This window comes from Vanacampus margaritifer, chromosome 5, assembly GCF_051991255.1.
Source record: "Vanacampus margaritifer isolate UIUO_Vmar chromosome 5, RoL_Vmar_1.0, whole genome shotgun sequence".
Taxonomy (NCBI): domain Eukaryota; kingdom Metazoa; phylum Chordata; class Actinopteri; order Syngnathiformes; family Syngnathidae; genus Vanacampus; species Vanacampus margaritifer.
In genome coordinates this window covers 19,865,556-19,887,179 of record NC_135436.1, presented here as the reverse complement: position 1 = coordinate 19,887,179, position 21,624 = coordinate 19,865,556, and the positions used below count along the sequence as shown (strand labels likewise).

Genomic DNA, 21,624 nt, shown 5'->3' with positions numbered 1-21,624 from the left:
AAAGCTCTTCTTCCAGCTTGCAGTAGTCGTACGGCAAGGCAATGAGCTCAAATAGTTACGAGAATCGCCTTTACAAACTTTGTCTAAACCCTTTTATCTAGCCAATAAACGGATTGAGTACCTTCGTAGTTTCATTTGAAACTTATAAATTATTTTTTGACAACTATAATTACAGTATAGCTGGCAAAAAAAACAAACGATAATGCACACATCTCTATCCCGGAAGTGCTGCTGTCACGTTTTTTCTACCTCGCCAAACGCGACATCAGCTGACAACACAAGGCAGCCACGGCCACTTCAGCTTTCATCTTCACTTTTGTGACTCATCTACACGCTACTATCTTCGTCGAACCACGCCGAACGGAACCATGGCACAGTACGAACAAGTGAACGTCCGCGGCTATAGCGAATTTTGCAAGGCTGTTGCAGAAAGACCAGGCAAAGATGTGTTTGCTTACTTCTCCGGTGACAAAGACGAGCAGGGCAAGAGTTGGTGTCCAGACTGTGTCAGAGGTAACTTTTCATTGTATCGCAACCTGCAAAAAGTATTTTACTATTATATTGGTGCAAAGGTTAGCCACTATTTAAATGCACTATGTTTTCCATTTTCATAACAGTTCTCTCCCTTTTTTTTGTTTTTTGCCTGCAGCTGAGCCAATTGTAAAGGGAGCAATGAGTGCCCTCCCCCAGGGCTCAGTCTTCATCTACTGTCAAGTTGGTGAAAGGAACTAGTCAGTGTATATATATATATATATATATATATATATGTATATTATTATTTATTTTTTTCAATGCATTTTTTCCGAAAACATATTAAAATATAAATGTGTGCAACTAGTGCTGTTTTGATATTTACCAAAAGTCAAAGGTTCCGCTTCAAATGATGTGGTGTTTGTGTGTGTGTGTGTGTATGTGAATGTGTATATATATATATGTATATGTATATGTATGTGTATATGTATATGTATGTATATATGTATATATGTATATGTATGTATATATATGTATATGTATATGTATATGTATGTATGTATATATGTATATATATGTATATGTATGTATATGTATATACATGTGTATATATATATATGTATATATATATACGTGTATATATATGTATATATATATGTATATATACACATATACATATGTGTATATATATGTGTATATATATATATATGTGTATATATATATATGTGAATATATATATATGTATGTATATATATATGTATGTATATATATATATGTATGTATATATATATGTTTATGTATAAAATATGTGCGTATTTAAAATTTACACATAATTTTTTTTATGTGTTCGTTCCACTCTTGTAGACCATTATTTTCTTCACATAGTATGTTCGTCTTTTTTTCCTTAATTGCGGGCTTTGGAAGCTAAATTTAGGTTTGTAATAATGAAGATGATTGTTTGCAGACGGGATTATGAAATCGTCACATCTTGTTTTATTTTTTACATCATTAAACACATGCTTCTGAGCAAGTAGAAAGAAAATAACCTTGCTGACAGTTTGTTGTGGACAATAAATAATCATAAAATGATTAGAATAAAAAAGATGCATGTTTTTCTCTCTACACTCAGCAAGTGAGGGTTAGGGTAGCAAAAACCAGGTTAGGGTTCCAATTAGGGAATCAAGTTTGGGTTATTGATTCAAAGAAGTGTTTCAAAAGCAGCCAAGGAGGTATAAATCAATGTTTTAAACCAGGTTTACGATTCCAAAGTAGTGCTTCAAGACTAGGTTAGGATTTGAAAATAGTTTCCAATCTGAGTTAACGTTTCATGTTTAGATTAGTTCTTCAAATTAGGACTTCAAGACCACCTAATGGTTTCAAATTCAAATAGGATTCCAAACAAGGGTTACTTCTTCAAATCTGTTGTCTTGCCACGGACATTCATAAGAGTTCCAAGCCTCGGTTAGGGTTTGAAGATAAGGTTATGGTTTCAAATTATGGCTTGGTTTTTGATTCTGGGTTGGGATTCAAAGTAAGGTTTCAAGATTGGGATGATATTTCAATCCGGGGTTGTGTACAGTATATGCTGTGTAAATATGATGGTGCTTGTTTTCTATGCAGTTGGAAGGACGCAAGCAACGAGTTCAAGACGACGCTGAAGCTGACGGGGGTGCCCACCCTGCTGAGATACGGCACCGTAAGAAACACAAACGCGCGCAACACACGCACACACGTACTGTTGTCACATCGTTTGTGTGTGTGTGACGTTTCAGCATGAGAAGCTGGTGGAGGATGAATGCTTAAAAGAGGATCTGGTGAGAATGTTGTTCACTGAAGACTGAGAGAGACAACATGCCTTCAGCCACTCTCAAATGAATCAAGAACCACAATGAAAATGATCAAATTAAATGATGAAAATAAAGCACTTAATTAGGCTCAGTCTTGGTACGATGTAACTTTTTTGTAATTATCTGTGTTCATGTCTTGTAGCATTTAATAAAGTCATGCCCGATGCAGTGATTTGTTATTTTCTTAAAATTAAAATCACAATTTAAGAACATATGAATTGACATCAATCTGTCTTTGCACGCGGTAATAATGATGATGATAAAAATAAAGCGCTACAGTGGCACACTTTTTGTGTGTGTGTATTTTTCACTCACACAAAGGCGCACCGCACACACACAAACATGGTCTCCCGGGTGGGGAAGCGAAACCACGCTGCCTGCACCGAAGGCAAGTAACGGTACTAAAGTGCTAAACCACAACATATTGATATAGAAATAAATATGTAGTGTACAACTATTCATGTTTAGGTAATATTACAATTCCTGCATGTATATTGTTTAGAAGTAAAATTACATAACATAACTAAAAGGACCAATGCATTTCTTTATCATCTGTCAGTTTCGCTAATGAACACCAGATGGGGATAGTGTACATCATCGTGGAAGAGCCTAATGATTTTTGTTCATTTTGTTTTACTTTTAAGTTATTTCATTTAAAATAGTATTTTAAAAACATATTTACTGTAGCTCATACTGAAAAAACATTTTAAGCATTAAAGAAGTAAACTTTAATATAGGGACGCTTAAATTAACGAAATTGCATTTTAGAAATATATATTTCTATACAGAATTTTAAAAAGTAGAACTAGATGTAGTGAATTTATGTATTCATTTTAAATATCCTAGTAGTTGTAGTTTTCTGCTGTGAACGCTAGATGGCAAGCTATCGTTGTGGTTTATGAGTAAATTCACGTGTTGAAGAATAAAAACTTTTATGTCAATATATATATTTTCATGGTTGTTTGCGGCTATAAAAAGACGAAATAGATGGCACTATAAGCTGTATGCTATTGAAGCCTTTAATCTAAATATTCATGACGTGCATTACGTGTGAGGCGCTTTTATTATGGCGCGTCACGTGACAGGAAGTCCTTGAGTGTGTAGAACCGTGCAGGCGCAGCTGTATAGTAGTGTGTGATACTGCTTAGTCTCGTCGATACTGATCCTCATACCATCAGTATCTAACTGCTAATTTAAAATGAACATGTATGCATGCAATTAATTACATAATTCAAGTTTTAAGTAAATTAATAACATCTTTACCAGATAAAAATGCGCGAAGCGCCTCTCGCTGTTCAACATTCAACAAGGAAACGCTGAGTAATTCTGCGAGAAAAAAATTAATTGCAGCGTCCATGTTAGGTTTGTTTGTTTCCCACAGCATCTGTGCTTCTTGGTCTCGTCACAGGCGCATATCACGCCCCAAACACAATGTCGCTCTATGGTTGGTCGAAAATCAACGGTCTTGGTACAAGATGTATTCTCCGTAGTTTGTGAACTCACAAATGCCAAAGTTACTGAAATTGACCACTCAAGTTCACAAAATGTATAAATAAATCACTAATCGATAAAATGTCGCTATTTTTACCACAGTTTTGACGGATTTACATATGAATGCTTATTAATAATAATAATAATAAATCAAATAAAAGTTTGTGGCATATCATCATTTCTGTATGGTATTGAGGTATCGTCATCACAGTATCAATCTGCCCAGCAACCCTGAACAGCACAGATTCCTGTTTGAGGGGGGGGGGGAGTCAAATATGTTGACATATTTTATTTTACAATAAGAAAATTCTCGACCTTAGTATGGTGTAGGGATATAATGATTTATAAAGATTTCTACATCTACCAAATTTTGTAAAAAATAAATAAGTCATGAGTTTTGTTTAGAAAATCAGTAGTGACATTTTTGTAAGGAGTCACATTCCTTTGATTGAATTAAAAAAAAAATCAAGTTAAATACTGTAATTGTAATCTTCTTTTCGGTATTGATTTGTCCAAGTGTGTCGGGATATCGACACCCAAGTATCGATCCTCGCTACACTACAAGCGAGAGGCATTTAAGTGCGGCGCATTCCTGTGCACGGAGCCCGCGGAAGAAGACTTACAGGCGGGGGAGACACACCGCGACGCCTCGCTCGTAGGGGGGCCCGGAGGAGCTCACCCCAAAACCAAAACGCACATCGGACCGCGGAGCTAGGCGGGTGGGGGAATCGTCGGCGACTTGTTCGCGGTTTGGGGGCCTCGGGAGCGGAGATGTCGGAGCTTCTGCTGAGCGTGTTCGGGGAGCGGCTCGTCAACCGCGAGAAAGCCGAGGTGGACGTACAGGCGCTTGGCGAGCGGGTGTCGCTGCTCGGCCTGTTTTTCGGCAGCGGTCTGAACGCGCCGTGCCGGCAGTTCAACGGTAGCCTGTGCGACTTCTACGGTCGCTTCAAGAAGACTTCGGAGCACCGAGACCAGCTGGAGGTGGTGTTCGTCTCCTCGGACCAGGAGCAGAAGCAGTGGCAGGACTTCCTGCAGGAGATGCCCTGGCCCGCCTTGCCCTTCAAAGACAGACACAAAAAGGTAAGAAGTGGACGATGTGCATGTTGTGTGTTTAAATTTGGATGCCCCATTTGCAGAAAATGTATTTTCACTCCATCTAATTGAATCGAAAACTTGTACAATTCAATTCGAAACACTTGAGATTTATTTGACGACTAACAATGCATTTTTAAAATTGTGTACACATTACTTCAACAATACATTTAATCCAGAGTTATGAACACGTTGAGATTGATTATGATGATTCCTTCACTTCTGCATTACTTAGCTAGTTCACGTACCAAATTCATACAGCTATATCATCATGTAAAACGTCAAAAGGTAAAATGTGATTTTAAACAAAATATTTATTGTGTTTTACAGGCTTGAATTGGCTATTACTTGTGTAATGTTTCCTCTTTATATATTGATATATAATATCAATTATTTATCGGTATAGGCTGCCCTACATGCACATGTCAGCTAGTACTTTTTTGACCAACATATATATATCTATATATTTAGAAAATTATAATTGTTAAAAGGATGGTTACTCATTTGACCACTTACGAGAAACGCAATACAATTGAAATGTTTTTTTCTATTTAAAATAGATACAGTATATGACAAATTAAACTGCCATAGCAACAAGGGGACAAAAAGCAGGCCATCACGCTCAAAAGCAATGAGGCCCATACAAAAAAAAACACGTTATTTACCTTTTAAGCAATTTCTAATTGAGTAAAGATAATTCAGTAAGTCATGTAATGCTTTATTATACATAAATGCTAGTATAGCTAAGACACATTTATATCAAATAAATACTTCCAATGTCCTTTTTTATGTCCGGTAGAAATAGGAACTGTGTGTATTTTTGATATGATCTTAATATGTTTATACATTTCAATGATATATATGCTATGATGGGTTTTTAACGAAGTCCCGCATCAAGGGTGTGACACTGCAAAGCTGTTAAGTCATTGTTGTGTTGTTGTTTGGCTTGGAAGCAGCAGCACCTCCACCACCATTGTGCTGGCTTGTTATTGAATTTGTGGAAAATATCTGTGTTATCGACAGAGGAGCCATTGTGGAAGGATGTTGTCCATTTCCTTCTGGACTCCAGCAATGTCCGCTTCTTACACAGGCCTACATTGCTGTTTTTTTTCCCGTTTTTATTTAAATTTGCCTTTTGTTGTATTCAAATGCAGAGGTCAGCAATATTTCAAACATGTGACATGTCCACAGCATGTGGTGCATCCATTTCTATCCTCTCATCAGCATACAACATGCACAGCAACATTTAGAATGCATTTTATTGTAATGCACTGCACTTTGGCTTCATGTGTGCGATTTTTAGTTCTCGCTGCAGCATTCCAGCCCTGCATTAAGGCCACAGCCGCCACACCTTTTGATATATAAAAAAAATATATTTGTAGTTTTTAATCATCCCTACTTGACTGTTATATGGAGATTAAAAAAAATATGTGAAAATTTCAATACTGTTTTTACATATTTTGTATTAAAATGTGATTAGTAATTTTTGTGTTAGATAATGAAATTTAATTGTCATTAAACTGACAAGGATTGTATATTTTAGTTTTTTTTTTTATATATACTTTATTTATTAATAATAGATTCATTCAAGTTGTGTCATAATTGATTCTTGTTTTAATAACTTGTATTCATGATTTTAAGAAAAAATATATGATAAAATTTGCAATATTTAAAATGTGAAATTTTTGACAGATTTTATATGTATTTTTCCCTTCACCACATCTGGTCATTTAATGTTATGTTCAAGATCGAAATCTCTATTTCAGCGACCTTCTCTCTTGCGAGTTAGTGTAATAAAGTGTGTGCTATTAACAGAACCAGTTGGTGGTTGCTGTTGTTGACCTAATGGTCATGTGACTACCTCAGGCCTCCGGCCAGACTCTCCATTTTCTTCAGCCTAGCTCCAGCGCAGCAATTTATCTTCTATTGTTTACACCACCGCCAAGCAACCCCCACTTCGCCCGTTTGGAATCTCACACTGTACCTCCTCTTCCTGCTCTGGGGCCCTGCCCTCACTATCTCCCCCCACCCTGGAAGGTTATCTGGGGTTATCCATCTAAGCCTTCCCACTGCAGGAAACAGTCATATCATTCAGTGGGTTTATAAAACATACAAATTTATTAAATCAATTGAAACCAGGTTTTAAAATGCATTTGATTTGGCAACATTAAATTTGATATAGCATGTCTGTCATGGGTAGGTCCACACACAAAAAAAAAGTCTAAAGAGGCCATGTGCACAGGAAGCCTGTCATTTTTGCCAAGTTGCCAAATTAGCATCATTTTTGGGACATATGTGAGTCCTTCACAGATTCACCCGCATAAGATTAAATATTTTGTCCATTTGCTATCAAATGTGAAGCATGCATAGTATACTAGGAAGATAGGTGAAACTAAATTATGAGAGATTTTTGTCGTATGTGGGTGGAGTTTGACGACTCAGATGCCGTGAAACTAGCTCATGAGTTGAAAAAAAATAATCACATGAATCCAGTTTTACTAAACAACAATAACTTTGATAGACAGATCTCTCATGAGTAGATCCACAAAAAGTCTTAAGAAACTATGCCCGAAAACTCAGGAAGTCCGCCATTTTGTTTTTTGAGTGGCCATTTTCTGTGTTTTTTCAAAATTTTCCGAGAGGTTGATTTGCTACCAAATCTGACCCACGTATGCTAGACAGATGGGTGACAAAATTGCAAAGATTTTCAATTCTTGTCATTGGACATAGCGGAAAAGTTTGGCGAAACTCTAAACTCTGGCGTCATTGATTCCCAGCTGTCTGTATGCTGGCACTTTCTTGACATGATTGCTTCATTCTACTGACTATCACGCGTGAATCAATTAGAAGCTACGGCCAATGGAGCGGCTGTTGCAGTTGGCGTTTCATCCGAGCATTCGGCAAAAGAAAGGAGCTCTTGTCTGAGTCCGGCCCGCCGGACGTCCATTGTGGAGGCGCAAGCACATGCCCGCATGGTACCCTCATGATGCTGCCATGAGGGCTCAAGGAGGGCCAAGTGCACTGCAGCCAACATGCCCAAGTAAAAGCAGCTGTAGTTTGCTTGTTATCAAAAAGCAGCAAATAATTCAGACCAAGATAATCTCATCATGGCCTTTAGCGCGTTTTTTTTATTTTTTTTATTAAAAACACATTCTCTCTCTCTCAGGAGATTTTAAGCACATTTGAATACGCATCATTGAATGTGTTTCTATTATTAGGAGTAGTTGTCAAAATAAAGCAGCTGCATCAGCTGATAAACTGACACATTTGCAGTGACAAAATGGATTCTTGTATATTTTCCACAGTTGGCATCTTTCACATAACGTGTGTTTGTGTGCCTGGATTACTCCATTCTCTGAATTGTCCGTGCGCAAGCTAATGCAGTAAACACAGCGCTAACAAGAAGTCCAGTTTATCTTTCAGATTGTTGGCTAATGTGCCATTCAATGGATGGTTCTTCTCACCAGTTTTTCGAGATCGCTGTCACTGCGCATAATAGAAATCAACAGATACGGATAAAATCCACTGAGAAAAAAGAAGTCCATGCCACGCCGGAGTGCAATGTACTGTATGGTTCATTCATGTCATAATTAATGTGATTGCTCCTCTAGCTAGTCATCAATTATAACCGCCACCTTTCACAGTTGAAATAAACAGAATGACTGGAAATAATCCGCTGAGTAAAAAAAATAAAAATAGACACGCTTGGGCATATGGGTGAGTGCCATGTATGTGTTATTAAAACGATGTCATAGCTTTTCTTGCCAGTTATTCACGATAACCGCCACTCTGCATTGTAGAAAATAAACAAAGTGCAAAAAACGATGTTAAGTTCACTCACAGCACATGCATATTGGAAATCATGCCGCAATTAAACATTTTAAAGTGGAGTAAATGGCTGGCATGTCCCGGGAGCGGACCCCCTGCTGAGGCTACTCCGCCGCCTCGTCGGGGGGCTAATCGCCGCTTCGATTGGTCTTTTCTCGCCCAATCTGTTCACACGCTGTGGTGATGGGGCGGCCATGTTGCATGAAAGGCTTTCATCAGCTTAAGCTTGTTGTAAGGAGCACCCAGAGGTCTCATCCTCTGACTCACACACACACACACACACACGCACGACCGTCCAGCCAATTAGAAACAACAGCTCCAACAAAGAGATTACTACTACCATGCGCACATACACAGTTTAATACTCTGCTGACTTCCATGATGTAGAATTCAGTATGATCAATGGATGAATGAACTTTTGATCATCGCACTTATTCATTTCATTATATTCGACACCTTGCTCAATAGAAATGAACACAACAAAAGGCATAGTCCATGGGATACTTTTTTTTTAGCTTAGTTGCACACCTGGATGTCACTCGCCACCTGCTCATGTTGATAGCTTAGCCGCGTTGGTCGCAGCAGGTGTGCTTTTCTGCTCTGATGATAACGATAACTTCTGTGGCGGCCGCAGTGCGACGGTCATCCAGCGTGCTTGTGTTTAAACACAGCCAAACGCTTTAGTGCACATGACCTCCTGCAGGAATAAAGAGGATTAACAGGGAAAAAGCATGCAAATGTTTCATGTGAGGAATGTTGGCCTTCTTCCCTATTCCATCTGTTTTGTGAAGTCAGGCAAATGATGGCTTTTATAGGCAGTAACTAACCCCTTGCACACTGGCCATCATTCTGAGCCACCTTTTTCCTGCCATTAGTTGACATCTGTGCATGACTGGTACTACACTATTTTCACTGTTTGCCCCACTTGTAACCTGTAGAATGGATATACAAAGTCTACACACCCCCTGGTGAAATAAAATATATATTTTTTGTGATTAAAAAAAAAAGATCAACATTAATAATTTTTGAACTATTTTCATTGTTAATGTGACTTATAACCAGCACAACGCAAATGGAAAAATATATATTTTTAGATGGGAGATAAAATTTGACATGTTGCACAAGTGTACACACCCTCTCATAACTGTATGGGTAGCTGTGTTAACCAATTACATTGAAACTCATGTTAAATGGCAGCTAGCACACACCCGCCACTATTTTAAAGTGCTTTTGATAAGCCCCAAATAAAGTTCAGATGTTCTAGATTGATCTTGGTCTCAATTTTTTTTTATATTACAGCGACACGATGGCTACGTGACTGTCGGGCCACTCAAAGTTCACTGATGCTGCCCGACTGGGCCAATGCACATTTCTTACATAAATACGATGAACTCAACCTGTTCTTGCTTTTTTATTTTTATTCGTCAATATTTTGTGTTTTATCTACTTACATTGAGCAATCGTCAATGATGTTTTTACTCTGCTGCAAACATGGGTCCTTCTATGAACAAGATATAAAGCCCCAAAAATGTAAAATTATAAATATTCAGTTAGATTTTATTCTGGAAAAAAACAAAACAAAAATACGTCATGCAAAAAAGTAACTAAGAGAAGTAATATTTTCTTAAAGACTTAATTGATACAGTGCAAAGATGCAGAAGATAAAATAATCATTGAATCTTATATAATTATATAATGAATATACAGGGCCAGTGTCGGTTCTGGCAAGGCCACCCTGTCGGGCCACTACCCGAAAAGGCTTAATGTGAGCACCCTGAGGGGTGTGTTGACTTTTTATATACAGTAGTTGTTTTGCTTGTGCACCCTAGTTATTCCACTTGCGTGCGGAATTGTCTTACTAGTGAGGACAAAGACGTAGGCCTTATGTTGATATTGATTAAAACTGATTGACTGCCAGCCCAGTTAAAGTGGATCTTCTTGGACTTCTTTAGCCATCAATGGCAGCGAATACGTTTAAATGCTGCTAGGACAAAATAGGAATTTTGCGGACAGGCGATGCAACAGGGGTTTTTCGGTTGTAGCTCAAGTCCCTGCATGTGGGATCGTTTTCATCAAAAGTGTTTTCATCGCTTCCGTTGTTGTTTCAGGTGTGCGGTAGAGGAAAGGCGTCATGATTATCATCCTAAGGATGTTCTTCCTGTGGTGCAAAGCGATGGTGTATGTTTATGAAGTTATACTGTCATTTCCCTTTGCTAAGAGACTGGACCAGGTTGCGCATTTTGTGTTTTTCAACAAAAGCGCTACACGTTAGCCGTTCTTTTCGAGCCAAGCTAAACACCGCAGTTCGGCGGGGGCCTTTTAAAGCTCAGGATGTTATTCCAGCAAAAACAGAGTTGGCTTTCACTAAATGTGTGTGTCCAGATAGGAGATTAGACGGCGTCGGACCGTGTGCTTTCTTAGAATATTAGCCTGTGTTAACTCTTTGGCTTGAACACAAAAGTCTGCGAAACACATTCAGTCAGTTGATCTTCAAGGTCCGCCGTTCCATAATTTTTTTTCCCATTGTGGGACTTTTGAGTTCCTTTTGACTTTGAAAACCAAGTATAATGTTTTTAATCAGGCGGAACTGAAAGCATGGTTTACGCGTTAACCTTTTTGCCGTTGTTTTCTGAAGCGCACAGATGAATAATATGAAAGTGTCTTTTATCCTTGATTGTTTGATGTTCAGGATGTTTGAACACCATGTAAATATGTATGTGACTATTTACATTTGTATGTTTGTTTATTTGTTTGGGGCCAGCATCAGGCAAAAAGTTAACAAATAGGTTTGGATAAGATTTGGTTTGAACAAAGTACGAGTTGATTAACTTTTGATTTGTGAATGGATTAACATGGATTAAGACAAATATTTGTTAAGTATTTGTATCCCTAATCTGCATTCTTTTAATCGTTTTGGACAAAACTCAAAGGTCATATAAGGATTTGAATTAAATTTGTTCAACAGTACAGATTTTGAGCCAAAATTTGCCCTGTATGTATGAGGACAAATGAAAAAACTTTTAGGAATCAAAATCTATCAATCAAAAAAAAAAGTATATATATAGCCATAACTCAGTTATATTCATAGTCATACAGATTTGAATCCATAATATGCAACCTGATTTTAAAAAAATATATTTATTCAATTATTTATTTATTTATTGCACCTATCTCAAATGTTGTGGAAGTTACAGCATGATTTGGATTAAATTTGGTCTGATGTAATGACAGCTTTGGGCCAGAATTGGTCCATAGGTTTAGTATGATCAAAAAATAAATAGATTCATTTTTAATCTATATCCACATTATTACATTTGAGATGGAATTATGTGAACAGATTTAGCCTGCAGCTTCAGTATAATGAAAGGACACATCTGGATACACGTCATTTTTATACCACGACCGTAACTCAAAAGTTAAAATCCTACAGATTTGGTTGGTATTTTGTTTGTAGCTTCAGTATGAACAAAATCCTTTTTTTTTTTTTTATCTCGGCATGTAGTGACAGACTACTGATTTTAAAACTACTCAATTCCCCTCACAAAATTAATCAAGTACCGGTATGTTATTTCTATCTACCTATGTACAATTTGGGCTGTACTCGATAGAAGGAGAAGTGGACTTTCACCCCAGAAATGTTTTGCCAGATTTGAATGAAATTTGGGCCACTTCAGTTTATTATAGTCCAAATCATTTTTGTAACCTTAAACCTCTTAAATTCGGTTCATAGCGTCAGTGTGAACAAATCACCAATTGATTCACATTTAATCTGGATTTGGATCCTTTTATAAATTCAATCAATCAAGTTTTTGTTTCTTTCTTTTTTTAATAGTCGTCGGGTAACTGCGCTGCAGGATTCAGAATCGGAAGCCATATCTATTTTGTAGCACTAACATAACAAAAGTTTAATCCAATCAGGTTGCTTGGTGGATTCCGTATGACTGAGATGTTTAAACGCTTGTCAGATCATTACCGGCAAGGGAATTTGATTAAATACTGAAACCCTCAGATCTTTTATACCACCATAAGCACAAAGACAGGAACCAATGAACATTTGATATCTAAGATGGCATCTTCACACATCCTTGCCGTTGGTGGAGTATTTCGAATGATAGTCTGCACAGTTTAACGCCGTTGGCACGCAGTCGCTTTGAAAACTGAGAGACTGAGCATCCTGGCCTTTTGTGCGTGGCGAGCAGCTGTAAGCGGACGCTGGATATAATTGCTGCCGCATGCCCGTTTAGTCGATGGCGTTGGGCTGCAGCTGTCCCTTTTTGTCTGTGCAAAGAATTTCAAAGTGTTGACTTGAAGATTTTTTTTTTTTTTAATCAAAGGCTTTGTATAAGGGGTGGGAGCAAGAAAGTACATATAAGAAGTAGGTCCTGAGTTGAGAGAACTTTCAAATGACAGACATAAAAAATTACAAAGTGGAGTTAGCCTGCTCTAGTTCCAATTGGCTGAATTGTGTCTTTGGTTCACCCAAGCACTACAAAGCCTATACCTTCGATGCAAGTACACACTCGCTAACATTGCTGTCTGTTCTCGTACAAGCAAGGCAAGTTTTGTCTCAGTAACTGGCTAAAATAGGAGAGGAAATCTACTCTTAGAGAAGCACATTGCTGTGTTGTTGGCAGTTGTTTTTAGTGTTCCTAAGAAAATGGATGGATGGTCCACTGACGGCAGAAAATGTTTCAATTTGACTATCTGCAACAGTTTGAAAGTGTGCGTCCGTTGCCGTAAGATTGTACAAGTCTTACAGTCTTTCACAGAGTTTTGTTTGGTGTGCACGTTTCTATTTCGAGTGAGTAGCACTCCTGAACTCTTTCTCAGGGTTCGACAAAAGCCGCCTCACAATTACCGGACCCTCATAATCCTCTTTATGCCACTCTTTTACTTCCAGCTCTTTACCCCCGTTGCTTCACTATGTTGTCGTCATTGACCCGTGAGAACTGGAGCAAATTCATTCAATGGCCTTAACATTCGGCCGAGCTTTGACCTTGTAGAGCTGACTTGTTAGAATTTTGTATTTTAACGTTGAGTCGTCACACTTGCACAATAACGAAATGTCAAGATACTTTCAATTTAGCACCGTCTATCGGTCTACAATGCAAATGTTTGTAGCAAACAAACAAAATAGATAGGATAGCAGAAAATGGCCAAACACAGGTGGTTGACTGTGTCTTTTGAAATGGCTTCTTGATGATAGATATGCCTACCAACCTACCTTCATGTAGATAAGTGAAACAGGCCTCTTTGGGCTGAATTTTCAAAAAAATAACAATCCAGGTGCTGCCAAGAGTATTTATATTTTGCCGCCAAGCTCCGCCCCAATGCAATGACAATTTTTTTTTTTAATGTATTTGGCAGTTTAGTTTAGTTCCGTCCACTACTATGTGAGGTTGAAATTTTGTTTCAATCAGACATATTCCCGAAGATGACTTGGTCCTTGAAGAACTCCCGGAAATTGCCTGATTTGAGTTTTTTTTTTTGGTCTACTCATTGTGGACATGACTGCCAATGCAATGAAAACTCTAAATTCCTTGCCATTTTAGCATCCGCCATTTATGTAGTAATTATGGTTCAAATTTGTTTTTAACAGACACCTGGAAATTGCCAAAATAAGCCAATACTTATCTCTTTGAAACAAAATGGAGGACATTTGATCATATATGATTTCCAGCACACCCTCGTCAGTCTTTTTTTTTTTTTTTGTGGGTGTACTCATGATAGACATGCTTAACAAACTTCATGCAGATATTTCAAACTGGCTTTGGGGGCAAAATTTTCAACAAATTCAAGGATGCGCATTTCATTGCCGTACATCATGTAAGGGAACCTGAATGGTAATTGTAGATCATGTGATGAGGGGGCTCCCCCAAACTCAAAATGGTTGACTGTGGCGACCCTCCTTCTTGTTCTGCTCTCAGTACATTTCTGCCCTGTTTCATCTTGAGCAGAGCATGGTGTAGAGATCTACTTGAAAGTCATTAGTGCTTAAGGTGTTTAATCATTAGCCTGGAGGAGGAACTGGCGGCAAGATGAGCTTTTGTGCTTTTTCCAGGTGAGGACTGGCAGGAAGTGTGTATGCGCATGTGTGTGTGTGTGTGTGACTGTGAGCGCATTGTTGCGGAATGCTGCTCTCCCGGAGCGCCTCATCAAGATCCCACCATGTTGAAAGAAAGACCCCCAGGGGAGAGGTGGGGGGCTCTTTATTGAGCATCAATGCAGAGATTGACTTCAGCACGGAAATTTACCAGAGCAGGATGCTACGTAGGATCGTATCATAAAGTCTGGCTGACACAGCTCAAGGCTCATTACCTCAAGTTATTTCTGTCGGCCCTGTTCCACGTTAAACAATTTTCAGTTTTTTATCATGAGACGGCTTAACGTTTAGTAGAAGTGTGACAGCAGCTGTCGTGTTATTCAGAAGACTGCTCTGTATAAACTCTCTCTTAATAGCAATAGTAATAATACTACTTTGTAGAATGACAATTCTTGGTGGTTCCTAGAGAACGGTTGTATGTTTGTGATCACAAGGCACTTTTAAGTTTAACAGCAGCTGCCTGAAAAGCTTCGTACAAGCTCTCATCTTTCTTGCAAGGATGAGCTAGAAAGAATATCGTGGCGTTCCCCTTACAATTGTATGATCGTCTTTACGTGCATGTACTTGCCGATTTCTTGCCAGGAATAAATTAGACCTCCAGCTTTTGGTGTTTCACAGTAAGATGCGGTTTGATGTTTGGTAACAAGTGTGACCGCAGCTGTCATGTTGTGTATGTACACTCAATGCAAATTGTAAGAATGGTATTGCCAGTTTAATCACAGACTCTGACGCTGTGGACACATTTGTGGAGTTCATAAGGACACATTGTGCCACTATGACAACATCACAAAACATTGACGTAGTGTGAAAGATATTGAGTCCTAAAGTTGTCTTTGCAATTATTAGCATTCTTAGAGTTTTGTGGAACAAACCATGGAGAAAAGGCAATTATTATTAGAAGAGTCTGTTTTGTCATGATGTCATGATAATCTCATTCCCTATGGGAAGCGATTGTAAAATCCCAACAAATCGACGGATTGTGTTGCAAATTTCATGTCCCTTCTGATGGTGATGCAATTGTTAAAGTTAGGTATCATATTTTAGATGTCAAGCCTAGCAACTAGACTTTTGTTGGGTTTAGACTTAGTATACTGTATATACAGCACTAGGGGGCCTCAACTCTGGTCTTTTCAGGTAGCTTTTATGGCGGGCTCCTTCTGGAGAACGAGGATAATTTCCTTGACGTATGGCCTAGCTGTGGCGGAAATCCAAATTCCACCGGTACTAGTAGTTATGTCAGATATTCTAAATATTATTTTAGCAAACTTGTTTTTGCGTCTTGTGAAGACTGGTGGATAACTTGGGATTGAGTGTATTGAGTGCAGAGGCATGCTCGGGCTGCGCTTGTGTCAACACTCACTAATCTGTCATTTTTCTAACCTCCACAGAGGAGGTTATTATTGTTTGTGTTGAATGTAACTTCATGTCTGTTTTTATGTTTTGTTTTATTTTTTTAAACGTTGGCAAAAATAAATAACATGAGTTAACACGGATTAATCATGTGCAACTGAAAATAAAATACTTTTTTCAGTGTAGCGTTTTTAAAATGGTTTTACTACGTTTAAATGTGTGGGGGGGTTCACTGTTCAGAACAACCTCAAATGTCAAATGGCCACGAATTTGAAAATTAAGCAACATTTCTTATAAAAGCGTGACTCTGAAGTGAAGTGATGTTTATGTTCCGACCGGGTTTCTTTGGCTCTGCTAGCTAACATTATAAAGTTTACAGTACTTGCTAGTTACCAGAAACCAATACGGAAACGTTGCATCCAACAACACAGAAGCTTTGCTTAGCTCCTTTCTGACATACTAAGGTCGAGACGTAATCATACTTCCTTGACACCGATTCCCTCTTAATTGCGTAGTTTCCTATTAGCCAGGGCTTTGGTGGCATTGCCATTTAGCTTGTTTTAGAAAGGGTACAAAAAACACATGCCGCTTAGTTTTTCAGCAAATAACTGAGGATCTGAGGAATAGATGCATTTGTGACTAGGGAATAAGTGGTTCACTGTATATTCCTTTCATGCCATTTCTGATGGTTTGTTGAGAGCCTTTAAGTCAATAAAGGTTAGGAAATGCTGCATTAAACTATGTGTGAACATAGCTTAAGTAAAGTGTTGAAACCACGGGACCAACATTTACACAGCAGTGCTACTGTGTGTTGGACACGCCACAGCTTCCTGCTTGCGGGGCAAAACACCCCAACTGCATTGAACCCAAAAGTTACATGGAATGCCAAAGAGCAATTAAAGTATGCTAGGAGTATCCAAACTACAACCCAGGGGTCATCTGTGGCCCACTGTCTGTTTTTTCGTGACCTGCGACATATACTAAAAATAGCAATTGACATGGCCTGTGTGGTTTGACTACACTGAGTGGCAAAGGAGGGAGAGAAGAAACTGTTTTCTATGGAGGACCAAAACTGCCCAAATTAAAAATAAATAAATGACTAAAAGTGAAAATAAAAACGGATATAAAAAAATATATAATTTGAAAATGAAATCCCACAAAAAAAATATAAATGGAAATAAAGTCATTTATTTATTTATTTTTAATTTGGGCATTTTTGGTCAATACTGCCAGAACGAAATGTTATTCAAATGAGGGGGCGGCCCTAAGCGTGTCTTGGGTTGGACTCCGCCGTTGCAAAATGCCAGCAATATACATTTGTATAACAGAGTAATGTAAATGGAAAAAATATGTAAATCTGTAATAAATAAATATATGGATTGTAGTGAAGAATGTTATAAAGTGGCCCTTGCAACGTTTGAAAACCCATGGATAAAGGAGTGAAGCTAATACTGTACATACAATTGGTACTAGCCTAGTGGCCTCTCTTCGTGGTATTGATGTCCGACCAACCCCAACACAGGGTTGTCTTGTTTGGGTCTTTTCTACCCAGCAGGACACGTGTATTCTGGAAAAAAGACCTTGTTCCTGCTCGTACACATTACACCGAGTGCCACTCAGCAGCCTGCCAGCAGCGTTCAATCCTGTTAGTGTGGAACATCAACCAATTAGATCCGCTCCGCATCCGGCTGCTACATCTGTATTACGTCACTGGAACGCCATGACTGCGAGTGGGCAACAGCGAGAGGACAATAGACGTCCCGAGTGTAAAAGAACCACTTTGTTGATGGTGTCATGTCGCCATGGCAACGGAATGTCTCATTGGAGAAGTCGGTTCAAGTTTTTCATGCTAGCACGGATGTTCGGTATTGGAATCATTAGACAAAAGCTTATATTTATTACTACAGCAAGAGGTTTCTATCTATTTTATTTTTCGGAAGAAAATAAAAATATGGAATGCGGTACACAAGGTTGTCCGGCTAACACTTTACACAGCCAGCTCATGTTTACAAACATGAAATCGTTTACACTTAATTAGAAAAGGGAGTAGAAAAAAATAACATGCTGTTTGAGGAGAAATTGCATAGAGCTCACATGGAATGCAGTATACAAGCTCTTCTTACACTGACATCATACAGTATAATAAACATCAACCACCTTGTCGTGATCACAATAACCCAGTTGTTTACTGAACACTAAGAGTTGTCATTCTAGTTTAGTCCTCAAGAAAGGGAAACAATTGCACAGAGCAGATGCATGGAATGCAGAACACAGTCCTCTGATAGCATTGCAGCTGCTGCCATACTTAGACCAAACCTGGAACCGCTTCAGGGTCGCAAATATACAATTGTTTACTGTTATTACGAACAACGGGAAGTACGAAAAAAATAACCTGGACTAATGTCCCATATGCTGCTTGAGGAGAGTTTACATAGAGCAGAAACATGGAGTACAGTACACAATGTCTCTTCTCACCAACACTGAGGATGCTGCCACACTTTTACTAAACATAAAGTCACATGCCAAACCCAAACATACAATTGTTTACTGGGGAAACACCCACAGTTGTTCATTCATTCACGTGTTTGTATACGCGGTAATTATTATATGATTTCACTACTACGTTGCTGTATGTTAGTTAGTGTTCTTATTAGTGATAGACTTCACTACTTTTTTTATGGGGTGCAAGAACACCCTTTTTGGGTGTACGGTACATAGAAATGGTTAGAAATAATAATGGAAAAGAAAAAAATAAAGAAAAATAATGATAAACACTTAATTAAAACTAGTCCAATTGACGAATGTGTAGTATGTTTTTCCAGCCTCCTTTAGGTCATGCCTTAGTAAAATGAGCCTATCTTAGGGTGGTACATCCTTCTTTTTGTGGCGCGAAAAAAAGTGGGTCACATTTTGCAAGCGAAATCCAATTTTCCACATCGGGACAACCAGGACTTTACGCCACTTGCCTTCGCTTTCCATTTGTACGTCGGGAATTATTCAGAGGCGGTGTGAGTGTGACTGGCTATTGTTCAGCACCACACATTCCTCGCTGTTTGGGCCTGATGGATAAAAAGCAGGCTGATGTCTATCTCGGCCTTGAGGGATGAAGGCTTGCAATGTGGCAGATTGATTACCCTCACAATGTCCTCCGGGCCAGCACCGCATCCCCGCCGCAGTGTTGTGTCACTATTTCCAAAAAACCCAATCCCTCTGCATTTTGAATTGACATGGAAATATGGAGCAGCGCCATTAATGTGTCCATAAAGCAGATATATGAATGTTATGAACGCAATAAAACACATGCAGAGTTGCCGTTCACTTGTTTGTTTTTTTAGCAGCCTGCTTTTAGCGATGACTAATGGACAAAAGTCGAAAATCATGTTTAAAAAAACAGCTAGCATTGAATGACTTATAATACATACAGTGACCTAAAAGCTAAATGTGGCTCATGTGCTTAAATTGGTGATAGAAGTACTTAAGACTTTTTTTAATGGATTTGAAAGCTTCAAATCACTATTACACATATTCATAGCTATATGTACATTGGGGGGGAATTAGGTTAAAATGATGATAATGATAATGATAATACTATGTGGGGCTAACGACAAGCTCAATGGCACAAGAGAGTAAGTCCTTAGAAAGCTCAAAACTTACTAACGGGATTTCTCATGTAGTATAATTGTCTTAAACACCCAAACAAATTGAGGGGAGAGTTACACTGTGCGGGTAGTTTCCATGTTGTTGCCTTTCTGAGTTGATTTCCTATTGTCAAGCTAAATGCTAACATTAGCTAATTTGTTAAAATGGGAAGGCTTACCAAGTATGTTAAAAAAAAAAGAAAAAAAGGAATCGCAGCGCTTGAAACTATTCATCGTTATATACAAATACAAAAAAAGCTAGTTATCAGTACACAATGCTAATTGAGCACCAACTGCTATGACACTGTAGTGTGAAATTCCTTTGCTATATTTTCAGAAAGTTCCCATTTGCTAACTAACTGTTAACCTTTTCTCTTATAATGATGGTAAATGCCCAAAAAATAGAGGGTACCTTGGGCGTTGTAAGATGACAATAATTTAGGGCAAACAACTAGCCCAATGGTAAATAGCATAAAAGACAAACACATTCAACTCCCTGGTTTTATGTTGTTGTGTAATTGTGTTAAACACACAAAGAGTGTAGTTTCAATTTTGTTTTCAATTCCTAAAGTTTAATTTGCGGCCTTCTCTGTTTCTTCTGCTCGCTGGTAATTATGCATTGTGACTTCCAGTAGACCTCAGTGTTGCCTGACATGTTACTGCACATTGAAGTTGTGCGACTCAAAATTTGGTCTTGCTTGTATACTGTAAACATCCACAAAAAACAATTGCTTAAAAATCCATTTATAGTGGACATTCAGTGTAATTCCTATTTTGTTTTTTTCTGTGCTGGTTTCCTGTTATTGTGCTAAATGATAACTGTGGCTAATGTACAAATGTTGCTTACGATGTTAAAAAGACATAACTGTGAAGCTGTTCAAACAACGAAACATAGCTAGTAAAGTATGGAAAATTCTTGTAATTGGCATAAATGATGCTAATTAGCGGTTAAAGGTCTCGCTATTAGGCTAATGGCTAGCTCGGTGGCACAAGTCCTTTGTGAACCGATGCGAGTCCAAGGCTTTCTTTTGTGTGCGTGTCCGCCTTGTGCCCAGTTATTTATAAAGTGAGTAAAGCCTCAGAACATTCCAGGCAGGCGTAGACCTCTCCGCCATGCACGTTCTCTTTGCGGACATGCTCAGAAAAGACAAAAAGAGAAAAATACTGCAGATTGTCGTTGTTTATTATTTCTTACCAATGCCTTTCACTTAATTTGCCGACTCATTTGTGGTCTTCCATAATGAGTCATGTTGGGTCAGTCTTAACTTCCTTTTAAGCGGAGCATTCCTCACTTTAATGCAATTGCCTACTTTGGAAAGACTTTGAGTGCTCCCTCTTTTTTTACTGATCTCCTGGAAAATATGAATCATTTTTCAAAGTAACAGGAGGTACAGTTGCACCGGTTACACTCAAGGGTCATTAAGTTTTTGTTCCATTTAATTTTGACTAAATGCTAAGAAGGTAGCATTCTTAGCTTGTTAAAAGTACATAATCATGTAATATATATTTGCTAGCGTCGGCCGGAATCTTTGCATCTCCAAAAGCAATATTGTATCGTCAAAGACAGCAAGCTATTTTTAATGCTTTAAATTGATCAGTCTTTTGCAAAAATAACACACATGGGACTGACCAATAATACTGATTTGTCAAAAATAAGGCCGCAACTAATGATTTTAATTATTGATTAATCTGTTTATTATTTTGGCAATTAATCGATAAATAGAATTTTTAAAAACATGTTTTAATTGACATCCCTTTTATCAAAAACGGGATATCAGAGGCTGAAATTTCAAAGATTTGGACC

General features: G+C 38.2%; 2 protein-coding genes across 2 annotated transcripts in view; both read left to right on the top strand.

Moving 5' to 3' along the window:
• Window positions 1-66: 66 nt before the first annotated feature.
• Window positions 67-2,602, top strand: txndc17 (thioredoxin domain containing 17). Its single transcript, XM_077566588.1, has 4 exons — window positions 67-513; window positions 650-731; window positions 2,092-2,167; window positions 2,244-2,602. The coding sequence occupies exons 1-4, from the start codon at window positions 369-371 to the stop codon at window positions 2,310-2,312; spliced, it is 372 nt and encodes a 123-aa protein (XP_077422714.1). The 5' UTR covers window positions 67-368; the 3' UTR covers window positions 2,313-2,602.
• A 1,785-nt stretch (window positions 2,603-4,387) lies between these two features.
• The window catches only part of nxn (nucleoredoxin), a 37,474-nt gene continuing 20,237 nt past the window's right edge, over window positions 4,388-21,624 (top strand). The window contains exon 1 of the mRNA XM_077566453.1: window positions 4,388-4,889. Within this exon, the coding sequence (XP_077422579.1) occupies window positions 4,581-4,889 (309 nt within the window). The 5' untranslated portion in view covers window positions 4,388-4,580. The remainder of the gene's footprint in view (window positions 4,890-21,624) is intronic.